Consider the following 19,769-nt stretch of genomic DNA (forward strand, 5'->3'; position numbering starts at 1 on the left):
TTTATATGTGTCCACTTGTTAGAGTGTGAGAGTGGAAATCCATTTGGTAATTTATATTAACTTGAGCCTTGCTTCATATCCACTTCTATGTATTTAAGCAATATCACACTCGAGCTCATGATGTTGTACTGTGATATCGTCACGGCTGTGATTCGGTCGTAGGCACGCGGCCGCAGGCCTGAATTAATTAGCCTACAACGCAACTGCTGACCTAACTGACACTAACCGTCAGTTTTGATTTGATTGTTGATTGCAATCAGCTGTGAGGCGGAGTGATACATACACAGTGAAATAACCGTGATGCTGTACTCCAATATCATCACAGTTTTACTGTCTCTCGACCAATCGGATTGCAGGGCCGGAACAAACTGTTGTATATTATTCTGTATCACCTACAAAGTACAAAATATTGAATCATTCCTTTCAGATTCCAGAATATACATCAACTGTTGCTCATCCCACTCAAACGTTATTGAGGATGAACCCGTCTGAATGTCGGACATCAAACTGTCTGCGTCGCGGTGTTTTGACAGCGGTTTCCCAAACGTTGGTTTCATAACGTGCTGCACAACACGATGTAGACAAACTACGTATAGAAAGCATTCATGTGGCATTATATTGTTACGTCAGGCCTCTCAGACATGTTCCGCATCTAACTGGCTCATTCACCAGTAGCAATATGTAACACAGTCAGCGATGTGAACCGGTGAACTAACGTTAGGTACCAGCATTGATAGCTAATAGCTGTTAGCGTCAACTAGCTAACGCTAAGGGTTAGCTAGCAATTAGTACCAGAGAAACGACAAAAACAAAGATGTTTCGGTCAGACAACAACCGTATGTAAACAAACAGCACGTGGAAACATTGTTCATATTCCTGGCCAACACCGTAGTGCATGCAGTTGTTTTCTTCACTGCATACGGTTACTGAGTCATTGGCCCGCAGTTACAGCTAGCTTGACTTACCTGCTGGTGACGCAGCGTCTCAGCTCTGACATCCCTCAGCGAAAGCATCGCTACCTCCAACACATCCACCTCCCGGCACAGGATGCTGAATGAGCGCATCATGGTGATGCAGGGGTGGTCATGGAGAAGATGGTCCTGGCACCAAATGGACTCTGGCACAGTGGGCATCGCCACACTGACACCACGTAATGTTGCCGACACGCCCTTGACCCCAAATCACCGGCTCAACCACTTCTTCCTCCCGTACCACTGCTCGATTCCCACGCCTTATAGGCTCATATGCGTAGGCAATGGGGCTTGTCACAGACTCAACAGGCCTCTCCAGTTCGTCTTCCTCCATTGTCAAAAAGTGTGGCGCTCAACCCGGTTCAGAAATGCTCCATTGTCTTCACTTCACTGCGATCACTAGCTTGACAACCACTCCAGTGACGTCACGTCCGGCGACACAACAGACATGGCGCCGCCCTTTGTTTTAACAGCTGAACTTAAATGACAGGATTTTGAGATTCCTTATATTTTCAGTGTTTAAACTAAAATGATCTTTTTAGGGTGAGAGACCCTCTTTAAATTATGATAACTATGTTTAGTGTTTCATGTCCTTTTTAACCCCTGGTGATAAACGGACCTGCTTTAGACTCACCACATGATACCTTACCTGTTGATAGTGCCACCTTGGGCACTGGGAGATGACTCAGCACAAAGGAGTCCTAAAACCTAGAAATGAGTTAGCATCTTAGCACTCCTGGTTCCCTCGCCTCAACATCAGTGGGTTTTTGGTTAGAGGTCTAAAATAAGGCAAAAGAAATTTCAACGTTTTGTTCTACCACATAAAATATGTCAGTAAATACCCCGCTGTGAATTTAGAAGCTTTTAAGATTCTTTAAAAAACCAGATGCTAACGTGAGGCTAAATGAGACTACAGAACGTAGTTCACTAAGGATGGGAATCAAGAACCAGCTCCAGGTGAGAATTGAAAGAAAACTGAAATCGTGTTTCTGAGCTTATCAATGTCTGTTTCTAAATGCCGGCATGTCTTTCTGAAAATTTGCACAGCGTAAAACAAATGCCTCAAATTTGTTCGCTGCTAAAAAACCTGAAGCAACAAGACGCAACAAGGAGTCACAGCAGAGAGGAGGAAATGGACCGTGTCTTTTTATCTGCTCTGCTTATACAGTGCAGCCTGTGTTCAGAATCAATAAGGGAATCGATAAATAGTGGCGACTGATTAGCAGAATGGAGAATGACATTGGTATCAAAGCTGTGTGCGCATATACTCTCCACAGTCGACCGTGTACCCTTCAAAATTTTCTGACCGCATGCACAGGAGCTCCCAGGACCACGTGATCAAAACACCGACTGCGCATGCTCGAGCAATCAAACATGGATGCCTTTGAGGAGCATTTGTATGAGGAGGTGCGCTGGTACCTGCATCTGTACAACCTCTCCCTCACCACCTACAGAGATGCACAAGTGACAGCCAACTTTTGGGGGGAGATCACCTGCACACTCGGCAAAGATGATATATCGTGTCGCACGAAATGGAACGTCTTGCGCGATTGCTTTGTTATCTTGTTTGATCAAGAAGAAGATGAAGGGATGTGCCACCATTTTTCTTCCCGTGCTCAGGAGTGCTCAAAGTGGAAACTATTTTTGGAACAAGACGTGTCTGCGTCTGAATGCACACGTCAAGTACAACGGAGCCCTTAGTGATATCCATCCCTACGATTTGATTTTTTTATTGGAGTCAAAACTCAATCAGTAAGAAGCCTAACGTTCGTTTTTTACTTCTGCTGATAACCTTCACAGAGCAAATTTTCTGCAACAACACCAAATCAATTTTTGACAAGTTAAAACCATTACTTGATTAACTGAGAAAATAACAGGTAGATTAATAAATAATGAAATTTATTTAGTCGCAGCCCTGATAAAAAGAAAATGTGTAGGAACATTAAATATTGTGAAGTGTCTCATTCAAACAAGAACATTTTCCTGCTGTCACATTTCAGCCTGTATCAAAGTACGGAGGTTAAAGGTTCGACTCTCGGCCAAACACAAGGTCTAAAAGAAATCTACAAACACAAACAAACAAACAAACAAACAAACAAACAGAGCCGGACGCATCATTAGTTTCTTTAATAATTCTTTTTCCAGTACAAGATGCTGCATCACTTTTCTCTCTTTTTTTTTTTTTTTTTTTTAAAGTTTTATTAACTTTTATTAGGAATGACATAATCAATAAAGATTTGTACACAGTGAGCGATCTGGACTGTCGGGGGAGGGGAGGTGTTGGGTTCCTTTGTGCTGATGTTTTTGGTCCGTCTGGATCCCAACGATTCTGAAAACTGAGTTTAAACTGGAACAATTTTGATTCTGCTACAAAAACCAAAAAGGAATGTCGTATCAGCAGATTATCATCGTGTCCTGATCAATCAATACTGGTCCATAAAAATATCAAAATGATATCATCAGGTTTTTAACAATACAGTAACAGAGTGAACTGTGTACCTGCGAGTACCCACACCTGTCAGGAAAATACTCGTAAACTGGCAGCAAGTAGACCGAAGTGTACTTTAAGTACTTTTACTGCTGTCAACACAAACTGAGGAAACTGAACCAGAACCCCGTTTACCGAAAGTGTCTAAAATAACCTTCAGATAAAACTAATGAAAAAATAAATGTTTGACTTCAGGCAATCTGTGAAATAACGGTGGACAAACAGTTCCTCCTAAAGAACCTTCATGAACGCTGGTGCTCGCTGTGATGTCATATCTGATGTAAAATGAGAAATCTAAAATTAGAAAATAAAACTAAACGCATAAATTAATAATTTCATAATTGATTAATCCACTGTGGTGGAGGAAGGTGGATGCTGCTGTGTTTATGTTGTCATGTCGAAGTAAACGATCGTTACCTCCAACCTAACATGTCAATCTCCTCTAACTGATGAGTTTAGTCACAAACAAAGCACACTCATTTTGTTTGAAGAGTTGCAGAGTGTTGGAAATATCAGCCATAAAGACGTCGGCCTTCTCTCTAATATAATGGAAGTAGAAGGCACTCAGCATGTGGTGCTCAAAGCGCCAAAAACAAACAAACAAACAAACATTTCTTTCTGGAAATAATGACCCGGTTACTAAAGATAACCCACAGACTTTGTTGTGAGCAGCTTCATGTAGGAGCTATTTTCTTTCTATCAAACTACACCCACCAATCGTATCACTGCACAGGAGGGAGAGTGGACGAGCGGTTCGTGACAGCGTGACAAGTAAACGTTAACAGTATCTTCCTCGGCTGACTTGTCACGTTAGCTAGCTCAGTGGCGCTAACAGTAGAACCATCAAGTTCCATTTAAGGATGCACAATATTGGATTTTTTGCCGATATCCGATACACTGATATGTAACAACTCATTTGACCGATAGCCGAAACCGATAGATATATCCACTTTCTCCCACCTGATGTCAGTGATCATCATCAAGTCTGTTCTGTAGATGAATTAACATCATATTATACACACATACTCTCATGGTGACGGCCCACCAGCAGGTGGAGACATGAAACACTGTGCAGTGTCTGTGATATTCATTCATTGTGCAGAATAAGAAAAAGCATGTTGGCCGATTGTGATGGTTCACTTTAAAGCCGATATCGTCAGATACTGATGGTGTGCTGATATTATTTTGCATCCCTACTTCTGTTATCCTGGAGAGAAGGCCGACGTCTCTGCGACCGATATTTCCTACTCACACCAAAACTATCCAGACTGATAAACACCTCTACAGGTAAAAGGAAAAAATATGCATGTTTGATTTTGGGGTGGACTGTCTCTTTAAGGACAAAATGCAAGGAGATACAAGTTTACGGAAATATTTGTTAGAAAAGTCACTAAATTGTGGAAAAACAGAAAATAACAGAAGATAATTTTTATTTGGAAAAACTAATTTTGTAAAATGACCCGATGTGATCGTCACAAAGTGAGTCCAGAGGCCTCAGTGCTACGAAGCCAGTTCATCTTACCCAGGATATCTAAAGGCTATCTGGTTTGACTAACCCGAGTTACATGTAAAAGTAGCAGCACTTTGACTGTGGGTCATATTCAGTAAAATATCATGAGTCTTGGGTCAAACATTAGTGAATGCATCGTTTCTACACCAGAGAAGCCTGTTTACTGTAGAAACTTCATTTTCAATCACAAATACTCTTCAAACAGTTTAACGTCCTCACAGGAGCTTATTAATGTGCCCACATATTCCAGAACGTATTTCTCTACCTTCTGTCTCTGCAGGTCTGCTGCCATGTTCACTGAGGTCAGTGTGTTTATTGATTACTCATCATTAACTGTAGGCGACACCTAGTGTTCAAATTAAGAAGTGCAAAGGCAGGTCTTGCCACTGCAGCAGTTGATTTTGATACTGTAAAATATCACAGTAAGTATCTGGGTCACAAATCTTCAAACAAAGAGATGTGTGTGTTCAGACTGAGCCGCACTGATCTGTATGACGAGCAGAAAGCTCACGAATTAAAGAGTTTTACATCACGTCTGGATTTGATCCAGATCAGAGATTTTAAAATGACATAAACACAAGATGATTATTAAACGATTTTACGTTCAAGACATTTTGATTATATTCTTAACACTGCTTACAGACAGGAATATACGCCTCATCTCACTCACGTACGTGTACTGGCCCTGAAGGACTCGATCTGAAGGACTCGATCTAAGGGACTGAATCTAGACTTTAACCTTCTGCTGTGACGGTCAGTGAACGGGGTCCTGGTTCAGGAGCTGCTGGTCTGGTTCAGTAAAAAAAAAACAAAAAAGTAAATGGAGTACTTAAACTTGGTCACTGAAGTTTTTGTGCTTGTGTATCAGTAAGTACTCCAAAATAAGTACTGGGACCTGGTCTTCACTGCGGCTCAGACCAGTTCAAAGATTATCTACAAGCCCCTGGTGATCACACCCACCCACAGACACACAGTACATGAACACACACACGCACGCACACACACACGCACACACACACACACACACACACACACACACACACAGACACTTGCATAAGAGCAAATCAGTCAGAGTCCACCCTGCCCACAGATATAATGCAAAAGAGCACAAAAGGTATGAAAAAGTAAGAAAAATTCATAAGGAAAAAACTTTATATATAGTATTTATAAAAAAGAGGAATAATACTTTGTTTTTCCGAGAGGTTAAAGGGTGTTGGAGTTTCTTTTAGCTACTGTCGCTGCCCACCGTGCTGCTGCTGCTGCTGCTGCTGCTGCTGCTGCTCGCAGTGTCCACACGCTCTCGTTTGTGGATCTGCTCGTGTGCTTTGAGGTGACCCGACTGGCTGAAAGTCTTCCCACAGTGGGGGCAGGCGTACGGCCGCTCCCCCGTGTGGATCTGCTGGTGAGCCTTCAGGTGGCCGAGGCGGCCGAAGCTCTTCCCGCACTGCGTGCAGCCGAACGGCCGCTCGCCCGAGTGGATCTTCTCATGGGTTTTTAACACGCCCGAGTTGCTGAAAGTCTTCCCGCACTGCGAGCAGGTGAAGGGTTTCTCTCCCGTGTGGATCTGCACGTGGTTGCGGTAGCTGGTCTCCTTGGTGAAGCTCTTGCCGCAGTGCTGGCAGCAGTACGGCCTCTCGCCCGTGTGACTCAGCTGATGAGCCTTCAGCTCCTTCGATTGGCCGAAGCTCTTCCCGCAGGTGACGCAGATGAACGGGCGCTCGCCGGTGTGCAGCCTCTGATGCGACCGCAGGTCGTCTGCCTTCGTGAAGCCTTTGGGACAGTGAGCGCACACGTACGGCTTCTGGCCCGTGTGAATCAGCTGGTGACGTTTGAGGTTTCCTGCTTGACCAAAGCTCTTGCCGCACTGCGAGCAGGTGTAGGGCCGCTCCCCAGTGTGGATGCGCTGGTGCGTCTTCAGGTTTCCCAGTGTGCTGAAGTTCTTCCCGCACTGTGTGCAGGAGAAAGGCTTCTCACCCTGCATGTTACGAGGTTTCCTCACCGTTGGGCTCTGGGTTTTGGTCGTGACCAGACTACCACCACCTCCTCCTCCTTGCCCGGCCGGCACCACCCCCTCCGCCGTCTTCCCCTGCTCGGCCGGCTGCAGCTCGTACAGCGCCCCCCCTCCAAACTCAGGGTCCAGTTTGCCCATGCCGTCCATCAGCAGGGCGTCGGGCCGCAGCTTGTTGAGCTCGGTGCGGAGCTCGGCCATGTGGATGGACTCCAGGCCGTTGTGTGGCAGGTGGGTGGACATGGTGTTGGACTCTGGGTACTCACACTTCAGGGAGCTCAGCTCGGTGGTGTAGTAACACTGCAGGTCCACGTGGTGGTCCGACTTGATGTACTCCAGAGTGTCCGTCACCTGCAGCCCACAAACACACAGCGTCAGTCAGAGAGCACACTGTTACACACAACCAAAGAATAAACTCTGACCTGATCTATGAGCAGACAGGAAACACACATTTTATACTCTCAGCAGTTTTAAAGACACAGTGACGGATTCTTTCCTGACTTGTGTTTGTAATTTTGGTGACTGAGTTTATTTGTCCAGTCAATCAAACTCAAAAAGTAGAAACTGCAAAAGTAATATTTCGTAGTTTTTATTGGTCCTAACAGCCTCATGCATCATACTGAAAAGTAAACCTTCGTGGATTTAGTGAAACATTCTTTTTGTTTAGGTCTAAAGCAAAGTTTTTAGGTTTTAAAAAAGGGACACAGTCTGGGTTACGGGGCTACGTGCACATACCTGCTGTCTTTTCTTTAGTTTTGGAGGTCAGTTTTTTCAGTAAAACATATGTTCAGAGGTTTATCTAATGCATTATACCTTAGTATTTGGGGTACTGCTACCTAACAACCATTTCCCCCCAAAATTTTCCACTCACAGTTTGTGCCACACAAACTGGGTCCAAGTTCTTCCCTATTCACCTGTGTTTAGTATCTATGACAATGGCCCAATCCCAATACGCCCCTTGCCCCTACCCCTCCGTTTTGCATGTTCACACATAGGGATAGGGATGTCCCGATTCTCACTGAGGCAGAGGGGAAGGGCGGAGTGCTAGGGCTTTATGGCCCTCCAAACAGAGTTTTTTCAGAGGCACACTTCAAAGTGAGTGCTACGAGAAGCCTCCCAGAATGCCTTGCGGATCACCGGCAAGATGGCAGGGAAGGCTTCACAGGCAATGAAAGAAAACCATAAATGTAAGTATTTTCTTCGTAACTAAAGATTTAAAGACTATGATAATCATCGGAAATGTTGTTTCAATGTATTATATACATTTGTTCTAACAAACATAACAAAAAAAAATAAAAAATCACTAGTTGTGAGGTTTCCCCAGCAACATACTCGTCGGGTCTTTTTATGATGTCACTGACGACTAATGATGACGTTTCCGGGTATGAAGGGTTGTCCCATTTCATAGGGGAATATTTCAACCCCTACCCCTTGTAACTTTGTTGTAAGGGGCAAGGGGCACTCAAAAAGGAGTGGTAGGGGCGAAAATGAGAAATGGGATTGGGCCATCATCATTCATTACACAGTGTGTGTGGGCTGACTGGTTCTATCAGCATCAGAGCATCTTTACTCGTATTATCATCTAACACTGTGTCCCCTGATGATGTGCCAGAGAGAGACGTCCTGTACGTCTTAGGGCCCAGACACACCAAACCGACTTCAGAGAACAAGCAATGATGAATCATGTCGCCTTTGTCTCAGCAAAAAGACTTCTACCAACGGCCAGCCAAACCTGAAGACACCAGATTTCGACCCCTGAATTGACCTTGATCCACTGAGTATGATGGTTTCCTTGAGTCAGACCACAGATCAACTGACTATATTTCCCTCTGACACTCGACAAAGCTGTCAGCCCTTATTTCTGGCGTCTAAATGCTGAATGTGTGATTTTGAAAATCAAGCAGAAAGATCACTGATTGGATCCACTGTTACCATGACAACCATAAACCTGCTGACAGGATTAGAGCGCACCAAGTATAAGAGTCAAACTGAGCAGCTACGATTCAATCCAACAGAACAGAGCAGCTCACTCGTCACCACAAATCCTCTCTGTGATGTTCAACATCTCCTCCCACCTTCATTCACTCTGTCACCACTATGAACGCATGATGTTGTTTGACCTGAACTGAGGAACAGTTTGTCCTTCACCCTCCATTTCTCTCTCTTTGGTCTGTTGGTGTCATTGTGAGGACGTCACTGATCATTTTTTGTGTAATCTGTGCAAAGTGTCTTTGACTACAATGAAAAGCTCTCCATAAATAACATTATTATTATTATTAATAATTATTATTGTTATTGTTAGTTTGTCTCGTGCTGTTGTGTTTTTATGATTTTATCTAAAACGATTTTCTCTGTATTTTTTATAACACTGACTGATCCTTGTAACTCTGTATTAATATCTGACTGCTTCAGTGTTTGTAGATGTTCTGTGTGACGCTGCCACCTGCTGGTTCGAACAGAACACTACAGTGCATCAAAAATAAACTCCAGTTTATCAGGGCTGGGTTAACGTTACTTCGTCAAACAAACTACAAACTACAGTTACCGCCTTGTAGTTGCCTGTCGTTTGTTTTGTTTTGGGTTTTTGTCTGGTTCTGCTCTGTGGTTCAGTTTGTGAGTCTTTAAAGTGTAACTGAGAAATCTAAATGAAATCTTATAAAAGACAGTAAAGGACCGTTCTCAGACTAAAACGGGTCTATCCTGTTACGGCTAACAGGAAAAAATGCAGAGAGCTGAGACAGAGTCGCTCAGGTGTAATCAGGTGTCAATGAACTTAAGATCTGGAAACAGGCCGAGCTCAGCAGGATCCAGATCATCCATCAGGATCAAGATCAAGATCATCCATCAGGATCAGGATCAAGATCATCCATCAGGATCCAGATCATCCATCAGGATCAAGATCATCCATCAGGATCAAGATCATCCATCAGGATCAAGACTCAGACTTTCTGCCTCCTCACACATATTAAACAGGTGAACTGAGTTTCAGGTGTGTTTGAGCAGCTTCACTTTAAAAAACACAAACCCTGGATCATCCACAGAGCACCTGGAGAGCACTTTCACAGAGTAGATTCAGAGTGAACTCTCTTTATCTACGCTGAAGAGTCGATTCACTCCAAATCACACGAGGCAACAGTTCAGCTTAAACTCCGTCAGGTGGACGAGTTCAAGACTTTTTATAGAACACAACATCTTGTTCTGTTGGCGCTAAGTTTAAACAGCCGCTGGTTTTTCAGCTGTCTGATGAAGATTTAGGAGATTTTTTATTTTTGTCATCAGTTCCTCCGACACAGAGTCTGTTTTCATTTATTTAGCAGCTGTTTGCTGTTTTTTAATCTGTCTGAATGTTACAGGCTGTTTTTATCAGGTTTGAACACACAGCCTGCAGCCGGTCTAATATTCATAAAGTCAAACACTGGAGGGAGCAGTTAGTGAGGAGTTTTCATGGTGTGTTCACACTGAACCTTTCACACTGAGCGATTACAGACACAAAGAGACGCAGATCTGCACTGGGCCACATTAATGATACAAATGTGAAATTTGAGCACCTGAGTGAGACATGGTGGTCAGGTCTGGTTCAGAGTCTCTCTGACGTTACTCAGAATCAGAAACGGAGGACGGACTTACCGTCGCCATCTGTGGACACCTGGAGCTCTATGACTCAACGTAGAGTCGTACAGAGACAGAATACATAAAGGAGAGAGCTCGGAGAAAAGCAACTGAATCCACATGACCACGTGATGAGGTCTGAATATATTATGTGACTTGTTAGCTGTTGTGTTGAGCTGCTTCTTAGCAAAATGCTCTGAGGAGTTAAAGTTGGTTTTTTATTGTGAAAGGTAAATAAAGGGAAGCGGTGACTGACAGACATTTTATGACCTTCATTACCGTCGTTCCTTAGATTCTGTTGACCTCTGTTTGCACTGATACACTTTTATTTTTTTAGGCGCTTGGCTCTCCTCGCCACCATTCGATATAAAACATTTAGTGGGACCACGGAGCGTCAGGAGGTGAGGACTGTATGCAGGTTATACTGTTCTTTAGGTTTATGGATCAGGACTGGTCCTGAGTGACGGATCAGCTGATGGTGGCGCACTCGATAGAACCTGTGTTAAATCATTACATGTCTTCAGACTGTTGACCTGAGCGCACATATTGATCCCCTACTTGTACCCAGAAACAAAGAAAAGTAAAGTGTGACTTCCTGTCTCCGCCCTGGACTCAGAGCGCCCCCCACCCTGTCAGAATCTACCTGTGAGCAGGTGTGAGCAGCCTCCATCTTTACCTGGGAGATGTAGTCGAACACAGAGCTGGGCTCGTAGTGTGACTTGTAGTCCAGCTCTGTGACGTCGCTGTGGTGGAAGTGGCCCAGGTGGTGGTCGCCATGGTGACTGTGGTGCTCAGACTTGATGTAGTCGAGGCCGCTGATCTCCATCTTGATCTGGTCCTGGCCCAGCTCGGCGGTGGACAGAGGTTGGATCTCTGACAGGTCCACGGTGCGGATGGGCTCCAGGTCGCCGTCCTCCGGCTCACTCTTCACGCACGGCAGCATCACCAGCGGCTCAGCGATCTCTGCCGCCAGCGAGCCGAGTGTGGGCGTGGGGCAGTCGGGCCCAGTGCCACAGTCCACCTGCAGAGCGGCGTCCAGAGGCGGGGGAGGGGAGCCGCACTCGGGGGGCATGCCGAGGCTCAAACATTCAGCCTCTAAGTCCGTCATGGTGAGGGGCGGAGCTAATCCTCCTCACCTCACCTGAAGTATCGCTGAGGTTACCACAGTCCGTCTTCCTCTCCTCCTCCTCCTCCTGCCCGAGTCCTTCCTCCCTCCCACCTCTGTGAAAATCTACCTGTCCAGAGAGGGGAGGAGCTTGGAGGTAGGGGGCGTGTCCCTGAGAGCGTCTCCTCCAGCAATCCAACAAACGGTCGCCACAACGTCCTTCTGATGTCACCACCCACAGCTAACTGGGCCCAGCCTGCAGAGACAGAGGAGAGACGTTTCAAACACAACATGGAAACATGGACTTCCTGTTGGGACGTTCTGAAGAAGTGTGGGACTGACATCACCCAACAAGACGTAAACACAGACCTTTTTTTGCTTGTGTTGGGCCGACATCCATCAATCACTAATTGGTTAATTTTAAAGAACAAAAAAAAAAAAAAAAAGATGCGAAATGACAGCGGCCTCTCCTTCCAGTTCGGCGTGCCGTTGGCTCAGTGAGCGGGACGGTGTGCCTAGGGGTAGAGGATGAAGCGAGAGGTGCTACTAGCTAGCTAGCTCCTACCAGACCCAGGTGGTGCGCAGTGCAGTGAACTGAAGAGCAGCAAAATTAACCTACAGTCCAACATGTGGTCAACAGGTCAAAAACATTCTCGGGCGTTTACCAATTACCAGTAACCGCTGACATCCCCGCTCGCAACGCAAATTCAGTGAAACCATCTCTGAAGTTTGTTTTCTGCCAGAAATATGATTTCTGACATGGATCAATATACTGTCATTGATCACTTCAGCCTTTAGATTTGGATTGACTTTGTATCTTCCTCCTAAAGGTTCACATGATAAAATGCTCCACAAAACTAATTTTGAATCAGTCAGAGAGCAGCCAGTCATCCTGCATGATCAGCAGGTAAAGGTGTGTTTGTCAGACAGACAGGTGAAACCTTAGCCGGGACGTGCACCTCCCCAGAAATGTAACTAAACATGGTGGTGACCATTTCCCTCAGTGGAAGCAAAGCTTTTATTTACTTTAATTTCACAGATAACAAATTGTGAAGACAGTAAAGCCTCCACACACTCTGTGTGATTTATCCTGGCTGAATATGAGCAGAGGAAATCTTTGCAACCTGCTAGGCTAATTTATACAATGTAAAATGCCATAGGCTTGTGCTAATAACGTTAGCATGTTGTATTTGTGGGGAAAATGTGTCCAGAAAAAGACAAGTGTTTGTGAACGCTGCCAGTCTGCTCAGTACACTTATGAAACACTGCTCAGCTGCTCAGGATCAAACTACTTATTTCTGGGAGATTTTCTTGTGGATGAAAACAGAACTATAAACTGTGTTTTCCTGGATGAGCTGTTTAGGCGTGATGTTTTACATCAGTTTGGAGAATCACACTGCTTGCTGTCACAGAAGTAACACATTAAACTGAGTTAAAAAGTTAATTATTGCTTTAAAAAATCTAAATTATATATATACTGCAAAGCCAACAGTTTAGACCAGCAGAGGGAGGAGACACAGGTCTGTTTAAAATATGAAGTTGTTTCAGTACTGCAGCTTCAGAAAACTTCCTGTAGGTACCTAAATGTGAAGGTCAAGTTAATTTTATTTTCTATATAGCTCCAGATCACAACAGAAGGTTCCCTTTCCTATTGAACAAGTCTATACCTTGTCCTTTTATTAAACAAACTAAAGAGCCTTATGTTATTTATCTTATTTACAACACGACATGTCATTTCTGTCTCTACGTGGTCGCACGTTTACATTTCCTCTGCTCTCTGTATAGCACACGGCGGAGATCTGCCCGATGCACACGGGGTTCGAACCCCGATTTTTCAGGCTGAAGCTGCCCCGAGCCCGACACAGTTTGTTACCTGACACAGTTATTGTTATGGACAGTGTGTAAATGACCATCAAAAGACTGCTGTTACGTACTGTAACAGGGGAAACAAGTGCACATTTTGTATATTTCACTTGTGTATTTCCATTTTCTGCAGCCTCCTCCATCTCCTCCAGCACATCTCAGAGGTAAATAAAGTACTTTTCACTGCACTACATTAGTCTGACAGCTTTAGTTACTTTTCACATGGCAGTGTTTCGTCCCCTTCCTGTGCAGTGGAAATACGGAGATACAGTAGTGTTGATATTGTTACGTACCAAAGTTTGTTTTGGAGTTCCGCAAGGTTCTGTGCTCGGACCAATCCTATTTACTCTATATATGCTTCCTTTAGGTAACATCATTAGAAATCACTCTGCAAATTTCCATTGTTATGCGGATGATACTCAGTTGTATTTATCGATGAAGCCAGAAGAAAGTAATCAATTAACTAAACTCCATAACTGCCTTAAAGACATAAAAACCTGGATGAGCACCAATTTCCTGATGTTAAATTCAGACAAAACTGAAGTTATTGTTCTTGGCCCCAAACAACTCAGAGACTCTTTATCTGATGACATAGTTTCTCTTGATGGCATTGCTCTGGCCTCTAGCACTACCGTAAGAAATCTCGGAGTAACATTTGATCAAGATTTGTCTTTTAATTCTCATTTAAAACAAACCTCACGGACTGCATTTTTTCATCTGCGTAATATTGTGAAAATTAGGCCTATCCTGACCCGAAAAGATGCAGAAAAATTGGTCCACGCTTTTGTTACCTCAAGGCTGGATTACTGTAACTCTCTGTTATCAGGTAGCTCTAGTAAGTCCTTAAAAACTCTGCAGCTAATTCAGAATGCAGCAGCACGTGTACTAACAGGAACTAAGAAACGAGATCATATTTCTCCTGTTTTAGCTTCTCTGCACTGGCTCCCTGTAAAATCCAGAATTGAATTTAAAATCCTACTGTTAACTTATAAAGCTCTAAATGGTCAAGCTCCGTCATATCTTAGAGAGCTCATAGTGCCATATTATCCCACCAGAACACTGCGCTCTGAGAACGCAGGGTTACTCGTGGTCCCTAAAGTCTCCAAAAGTAGATCAGGAGCCAGAGCCTTCAGCTATCAGGCTCCTCTCCTGTGGAATCATCTTCCTGTTACGGTCCGGGAGGCAGACACCGTCTCCACATTTAAGACTAGACTTAAGACTTTCCTCTTTGATAAAGCTTATAGTTAGGGCTGGCTCAGGCTTGCCCTGTACCAGCCCCTAGTTAGGCTGACTTAGGCCTAGTCTGCTTAGCACAAGCCTATGGCATTTTACATTGTATAAATTAGCCTAGCAGCTAGCGATCTTTTCCTCTACTCATATGAAACCAGGGACAACAGCAACATGTAACAAAGGTAACGTCACATAATTCGGCTCCATTACAACTCACAAGGTTCACTGACAAAACAACTGTCTTATACTAAACACGTTTTCCAAACAAATACAACATGCTAATGTTATTAGCACAAGCCTATGGCATTTTACATTGTATAAATTAGCCTAGTGGCTAGCGGAGATTTCTTCTGCTCATATGAAGCCAGGATAAATCACACACAGGACTTAAAATGCTATTTTAGTGGAGACTTTCTTGTCTTCACAATATATTGTTTCTTATCTGTGAAATGAAACGGACAGGAGTCGAGACACCAGGTTCAGCGGCCACCGCTTCTCTCTTTATTCCGAGCAACACAGCCACACCTAACGGCAGAACCTGGGACAGCTTGGATGCATTCTGTTTTTTTTTTCTTTCTTAATGCTTTGCAAAGTATTGGATCGCACTTGGTTTCAAAATAAAGGACTCGGTATCGCACTCGGTTTCAAAATAAAAGGACTCGGTATCGGATCGGATCCAAAAAAAAAAAATGTGACTGTGTGTGACATCCCTAATTTGAATAAAACAAAGAAGAATCAGTCTGTGTGCATAAAATGCAGATCCACAAGTGTAGAGTTCAGATTCACAAATAAAAACTGGACTCACAAATATCTGTTTTAAAGTAGAACAAAGATTTCACAAATGTTTTTCATTTATTTGTAAATGTGTGTATTTGCTGGGCGGGTGCAGTGATGTACCAGTCTTAAGGTATACAGAGACATAAAAGTTGACGGTTATCGTACGATGTACATTTGTTTATCTACGATAACTGGACGTTGAGTCTCTCATTTATCTGAGTTATTTTCTGAGAGGAGACTTTTTACACAAACTTCATTAACAAAATGTTTCAGTTTTAGTAATAAAACGTTTGTTCAACCAACAAAAACCTTCTGTTTCCTTTAAGGATCATTCTGACCGAAAATAATAATAATAATAATAATAATAATAATAATAATAATAATAACAACAATAATAATACTGTGATATTTTCTTAAACAGTTATGATACCTTGAAAGTCTCATACTGTCGGAGCCCTATCTGCAGATCTGTTTTATCTTACCTGCAAAATATTTTTTGAGTTTGTCTAAGTTGTTTTATATTAACAGATTACACATTAACACACAGACTGGATCTGTTCACACTTGAACGTGCATGACACAAATACTGCTGTAAGTACTGCCATGCTTTTGTGAAGATGTATCGTATCTTCACACAGTGCCAAGTGTCGACTTTTTAGACTGAAAACTTTATCTGATTACACAAAACACATGTTGACACAGTTTTTGTTTGGGGACAAAACTTACAGTTGGAAAAAGGTGATAAATCAAAACATATTTTATCACAATACTCAGCAGATCACTCCATATTTAAAAATGCAATAATATTGTACCGTGGATCCTTTGATGATTCACACCTCTAACTGTTACTACCAGTGGCTGAATGTGACATGCTACATTTACTTAAGTATAATATGAGGTACTCTGAGTATTTCCATCATGCTATACTTCACTACATGTCAGGTAAATGTTGTACTTTGATTTTACAGGTTTACAGCAGTCAGATGCAACACACACACACACACACACACACACACACACAAACTGCAACATGAACACTTTAACTTTCTCTGCACACCTTTACCTGTGCGGTGTTGAGACTGCAGACTGAGTGTTACCTGTACAGGTAGTTACAGTGTGGCTGCAGTGAGGGTCACAGTCGTGTCTCAGCAGGCTGCCGCACACACTCAGTGTAAAGTTTGCAGGCTGGTATCAGCTCTGGCAGCCGTTACCGTCAAAGCACAAGTCTGCACCGAGCTGATCAAACAGAGACCGCTCACAGAGTGTTCGGTACCGGCTGCAGCCCCCGGTGAGCTCAGTGTGGAGCGGTTACCTGCCTGTTCAAACACTCAGGTAGCCTTTTCAAGTCGCCACGCAGCCTCCGCACCGAGCGGACTGACTCAAAGAATCTGGCGGTGATTTTCTTCTCTGAGGATGAGTCCACGTTAACGGCTCATCCTCCGGTTCATCCGCGGAGAGTCGTAGTTTCGGTGGTTGTTGCTCTGCGGGGGGAAACTCCGCATGACAGGGGAGGGAGACGGATTTAAACCCGCTTTTCTGGCATACAAAGACAGGGCAAGATGCCATGTCTAGCTAGCTAGCAGAGCTAGCCAGTGGCCATCTTGTTTATCACACTAGGAGCCCGCTAAGCTAACTAGCGGGGCTAGCTGCTGTTAGCTGCTGTTAGCACGGGGGGAGAAAGTGAGAGTGAAGCGGGGAGGAGAGGCAGGCAGCGGGGGGGCAGCAGCTGCCTCTGCCGCTGTCTGCTGCACTTTCTCCGGGCAGCAGGGTGAGTGTGCGCGGCGGGGAGCGGCTGACAGCTCCGACACAAAAGAAACCAACTGTGTCAAATTATGAAATCTGTGCGGCGACACGCGCGGCGCGGATCTGTCACCGAGCGGTACAAGAAGCAGGAAACCGAGCGGAGCGGAGCGGCAAGAAAGAAAAGGCGGCTCACCGGAGCCGAGCAGGCGGGGAACAATCGGCGGGGTGAGCGGTACTTTACCTGCGGGTGGTCCGGTTCATGGCCGGCTGTCCTCACCTCGGTCACTTGTAGCTGAACTCCGCCGGACCCGCCACGTCCACCTCGGCAGAACAACCCGCCGCCTCGCCTCCTCTCCTCCCCTCTATCACTGACTAATTCCGCTCCCTCCTTCCTTTCCTCCCTCCTTCCTTTCTCGCTTCTCTCCCCCTCCTTCCTTCCTTCCTTCCCTCCTTCCTGCCTGCCCACTGCTCGCTCGTGCGCATACCCGTTCAGGCGGGTATGTAGGTAACTACGGCAACGGTAGTAGGTGGGTATAGTTTTCGGCGTCGCGCGCAGTTGCACGAGCGGGTACGCGCGCGGCACATTGTTACACCACCACCATCTTCATCTTCATCATCATCAGCATCTTCATCATCATCTTCACCTCGCGCTCGGTTTGTTGTTGTTTTGTTTTGAAGCTCCACGCGCCTGTTTGATGAATGAATGAGTGAATGAGTGAATGAAGGTGAGCAGCACGCGCCCCGCTGGTCTGAGTCACTGAGGTCAAGTGGCGATTCAGTGACGTCACGTCAGGACAATTAACATGGCCATTATATCTAATTATGTCATCATAATACAACATGGCGTCACAAATAAAAAATATTTATTGTATTTATTATTTATTTAATCAATTAATTGATTGTGTATTTTTTATTAGGAGTAGAATCTAATTTATTAATATTGATTTAATTCATATTTAAGACTAAAACTACAACAGTGATTGTTAAAGTGGAGAAAATATTCACATCTTTAACTTTAGTAAAACTGCTGCATTAAAAATATCACTTATGTAAAAGTATGTAAGGATAACCAGGAAAAATTAAAGTATTAAAGTAAAAATACTTAATGTAGAAAACACAAAAAAAGTAATCAGAACTTATTTGAAATAGATTTAAATAATTACGAAGGAAAAGCAGCAAATTCTCATACTTGTTAGGATGGAGCCATGAGGGTTGTGTCATGTTTGCATAAAGAAATACTTTATTATTATTATTACTGTTATTATTGTTGTTGTTGTTATGAAAATAGCTGCCAAGGAATTTTGTGTAAATCAACTAATTGATTAATGGATTAATTGTTTCAGCTGTACTTACATTAACTGTTTAGGAGTTTAGGTTGATAATGAAACATATCTTATCAACTCTCTCTTATGTTCTGTGTGTAAAAAAAAAAAATCTGTGTAAAGTAAAACTCAGATAAATTTAGTTGAGCAAAAGTAAAAAGTGGCGTGAACAGGAAGCACTCCAGTGAACTACATGTTGGACGGCTGTAGTTCGATCCATTGGGACCTGGGTTGGGAACTGGAGAGTCACTGTTCACGTCTGGACCAAATATGGAGGTTTCCTCCAGGTGCTCTGACATGTTCTCCCTGTGTCAGTGTGGGTTTCCTCCAGGTGCTCTGACATGTTCTCCCTGTGTCAGCGTGGGTTTCCTCCAGGTGCTCTGACATGTTCTCCCTGTGTCAGCGTGGGTTTCCTCCAGGTGCTCTGACATGTTCTCCCCGTGTCAACGTGGGTTTCCTCCAGGTGCTCTGACATGTTCTCCCCGTGTCAGCGTGGGTTTCCTCCAGGTGCTCTGACATGTTCTCCCCGTGTCAGCGTGGGTTTCCTCCAGGTGCTCTGACATGTTCTCCCCGTGTCAGCGTGGGTTTCCTCCAGGTGCTCTGACATGTTCTCCCCGTGTCAGCGTGGGTTTCCTCCAGGTGCTCTGACATGTTCTCCCTGTGTCAGTGTGGGTTTCCTCCAGGTGCTCCTACATGTTCTTCCACAGTAAATTGTCCGCAGGTGTAGAGTTACAGTTGACCATCTCAGATGAAACTTGGCAGGCAGCCATTGAAAGAGTGCACAAGTCCTCACTTTGTGTGCGACATGGGTTACTCCAATTCAGTGTTCTTCACCGTCTACATCTGTGTAGAAGTAGACTGGCCAAAATTTATCCTGACACAGATCCTACTTGTCAGAGATGCTTTGGCGCCCCAGCCACTTTGTCCCATATGTTTTTCTCATGTAAATCAGTTGCCCTCTTCTGGTCCTCTGTATCTGACACATTATCTCAAATGTTTGATGTTTTTCCAAACAGCTTTTTATGTCGGGGCTTCAGGACACTTGGATCACTACGGACGAGCAGTATGGAGATATTTTGTGGTTTCAATGATGTGTTTTTGGACGTTTGAATCTGGGGCGCCGTCAGCCTCCATTAGGTGGAG

General features: G+C 44.2%; 1 protein-coding gene across 2 annotated transcripts; it reads right to left on the reverse strand.

The window, feature by feature from the left end:
• Positions 1-3,134: 3,134 nt before the first annotated feature.
• On the reverse strand, positions 3,135-17,869 carry si:dkeyp-113d7.1 (uncharacterized protein LOC407709 homolog). 2 transcript variants are annotated; one of them, XM_049561085.1, is made up of 3 exons: positions 17,582-17,869; positions 11,263-11,947; positions 3,135-7,328 (listed from the first exon to the last, which is right to left on the reverse strand). In XM_049561085.1, exons 2-3 carry the CDS (start codon positions 11,692-11,694, stop codon positions 6,195-6,197), a joined length of 1,566 nt encoding a protein of 521 aa, XP_049417042.1. In that variant the 5' UTR covers positions 11,695-11,947; positions 17,582-17,869; the 3' UTR covers positions 3,135-6,194. The 2 variants fall into 2 exon arrangements, with proteins under 2 accessions (XP_049417042.1, XP_049417041.1); XM_049561084.1 differs by having other exon boundaries at positions 17,546-17,869.
• Between the last annotated feature and the right edge of the window lie 1,900 nt (positions 17,870-19,769).

The sequence above is a fragment of the Epinephelus fuscoguttatus genome, linkage group LG19 (genome assembly GCF_011397635.1).
Source record: "Epinephelus fuscoguttatus linkage group LG19, E.fuscoguttatus.final_Chr_v1".
NCBI classification, from domain to species: Eukaryota; Metazoa; Chordata; class Actinopteri; order Perciformes; family Serranidae; genus Epinephelus; species Epinephelus fuscoguttatus.

What these genes read in the sequence shown, in the direction of transcription:
- si:dkeyp-113d7.1 (XM_049561085.1), bottom strand. Translation starts at nt 11,694, where the DNA reads ATGACGGACTTAGAGGCTGAATGTTTGAGCCTCGGCATGCCCCCCGAG. An exon ending in TGTTCGACTACATCTCCCAG is followed by an intron (nt 7,329 to 11,262) that starts GTAAAGATGGAG and finishes TGTGGGCTGCAG; the next exon opens with GTGACGGACACTCTGGAGTA.